Source organism: Hyalella azteca, unplaced genomic scaffold (genome assembly GCF_000764305.2).
Source record: "Hyalella azteca isolate HAZT.00-mixed unplaced genomic scaffold, Hazt_2.0.2 contig16409, whole genome shotgun sequence".
In the NCBI taxonomy this organism is placed as follows: domain Eukaryota; kingdom Metazoa; phylum Arthropoda; class Malacostraca; order Amphipoda; family Hyalellidae; genus Hyalella; species Hyalella azteca.
Window position 1 is genome coordinate 435,551 of NW_025946233.1, and position 1,343 is coordinate 436,893.

At 54.8% G+C, this 1,343-nt stretch overlaps 1 protein-coding gene across 1 annotated transcript in view; it reads right to left on the bottom strand.

The window, feature by feature from the left end:
• The window catches only part of LOC108668587, a gene marked incomplete at its 5' end in the record, with an annotated part of 38,289 nt that overhangs the window by 35,963 nt on the left and 983 nt on the right, over positions 1-1,343 (bottom strand). The window contains 2 exons of the mRNA XM_047884886.1: positions 238-382; positions 1,117-1,169. Of these exons, the coding sequence (XP_047740842.1) occupies positions 238-382; positions 1,117-1,169 (198 nt within the window). The remainder of the gene's footprint in view (positions 1-237; positions 383-1,116; positions 1,170-1,343) is intronic.

Sequence of the window (1,343 nt, forward strand, 5' to 3'; positions counted from 1 at the left end):
ACACAAGTTTTAAAGTCCGGGACAGAAGTCTTGTCTCGGTTCATACGTTTATTCCGGGACAAATTTTACCCTCTGTCCCGTTATTTTTTTCCCGGAATTTTCTCGTCTCGTTTCGTCTGTCCCGGTTCATTTCGAGAAAATTATTTCGAGACGCAGGAGTCTAGGGCGGGGACAGGCACGCAGCAGTCAGGGGACGGGCACGCAGCAGTCAGGGAACGGTTGGAGACGGGCACGTACCGAGAGCCTGGTCCTGCCAGGGACGGGCACGGGCGCGGACAGGAGGCGCAGCATCCACGTCTCGATCTCACGGACGTCGTGCAGCACCACGCTGCTGGGGGGCCCGTCGGGGGCGCGGCCCATCATGGCCCCCCACACCCCGTCCCTGGGGGGAGAGGAGGTCTTGTTAGGTTAATGCCTCATATATAACAACAACAACATTGCCTACACCCTCCTGGGGGAGGGGAAGGGCCCCATACACCATAGAGTCCGACTCGCGAGTCTAACTCGGCTAACCTCAAACCCCCCAAATATGGCACCGAACAAGCCAAGGTGGGCTAAATAAAGGCGAGCCGAGCCACGGCTTCCACTGCTTGCTGTGGGACTTTCACTGCTTGCTGTGGGACTTCCACTGTTTGCTGTGGGACTTTCATTGCTTGCTTTGGGGCTCGGCTCGAGTTCAGTTGCAAGGCAGAAGCCAAGCTAGCAGGACGTGTGCACTATCCAAGCTATTCATAAGTCCGACTTCCTAAGCAAGTTTATTGAAGAGTACCGCAATTAGCCGTGCTTGTGGAAGGTCCATAGCGCAGAATATTCGAACAAATTACAAAGAGATAAAGCATGGGAATATCTCATTCGAATTACGCGAGAAAAAGTTCCCAATGCAGACCTGAACTTTAAAAAAAATAAATATTCCTTTAATAGTTTTGATACTCGTTTTGATTATCGTTGCGTATGAAATTTAACAAATTCATATTGACTTCGTCTTTGTCAATTGACTAGCCATTCTTTTGACAAAATAGATCTTTTCCTCCGTTGCCTTTTCGCTGTCACGAGCTCATTCAACACGATGGGTTGCAGCAGGAGGCACTAGCGCCCCCCTAAGTCCCCTCTCTTCACCTGCTGTGGGGCCTGGACGCCCCCACCCTCCTGGGGGAGGCACCAGCGCCCCCCTAAGCCCCCTCTCTTCACCTGCTGTGGGGCCTGGACGCCCCCACCCTCCTGGGGGAGGCACCAGCGCCCCCCTAAGTCCCCTCTCTTCACCTGCTGTGGGGCCTGGACGCCCCCACCCTCCTGGGGGAGGCACCAGCGCCCCCCTAAGCCCCCTCTCTTCACCTGCTGTGGGG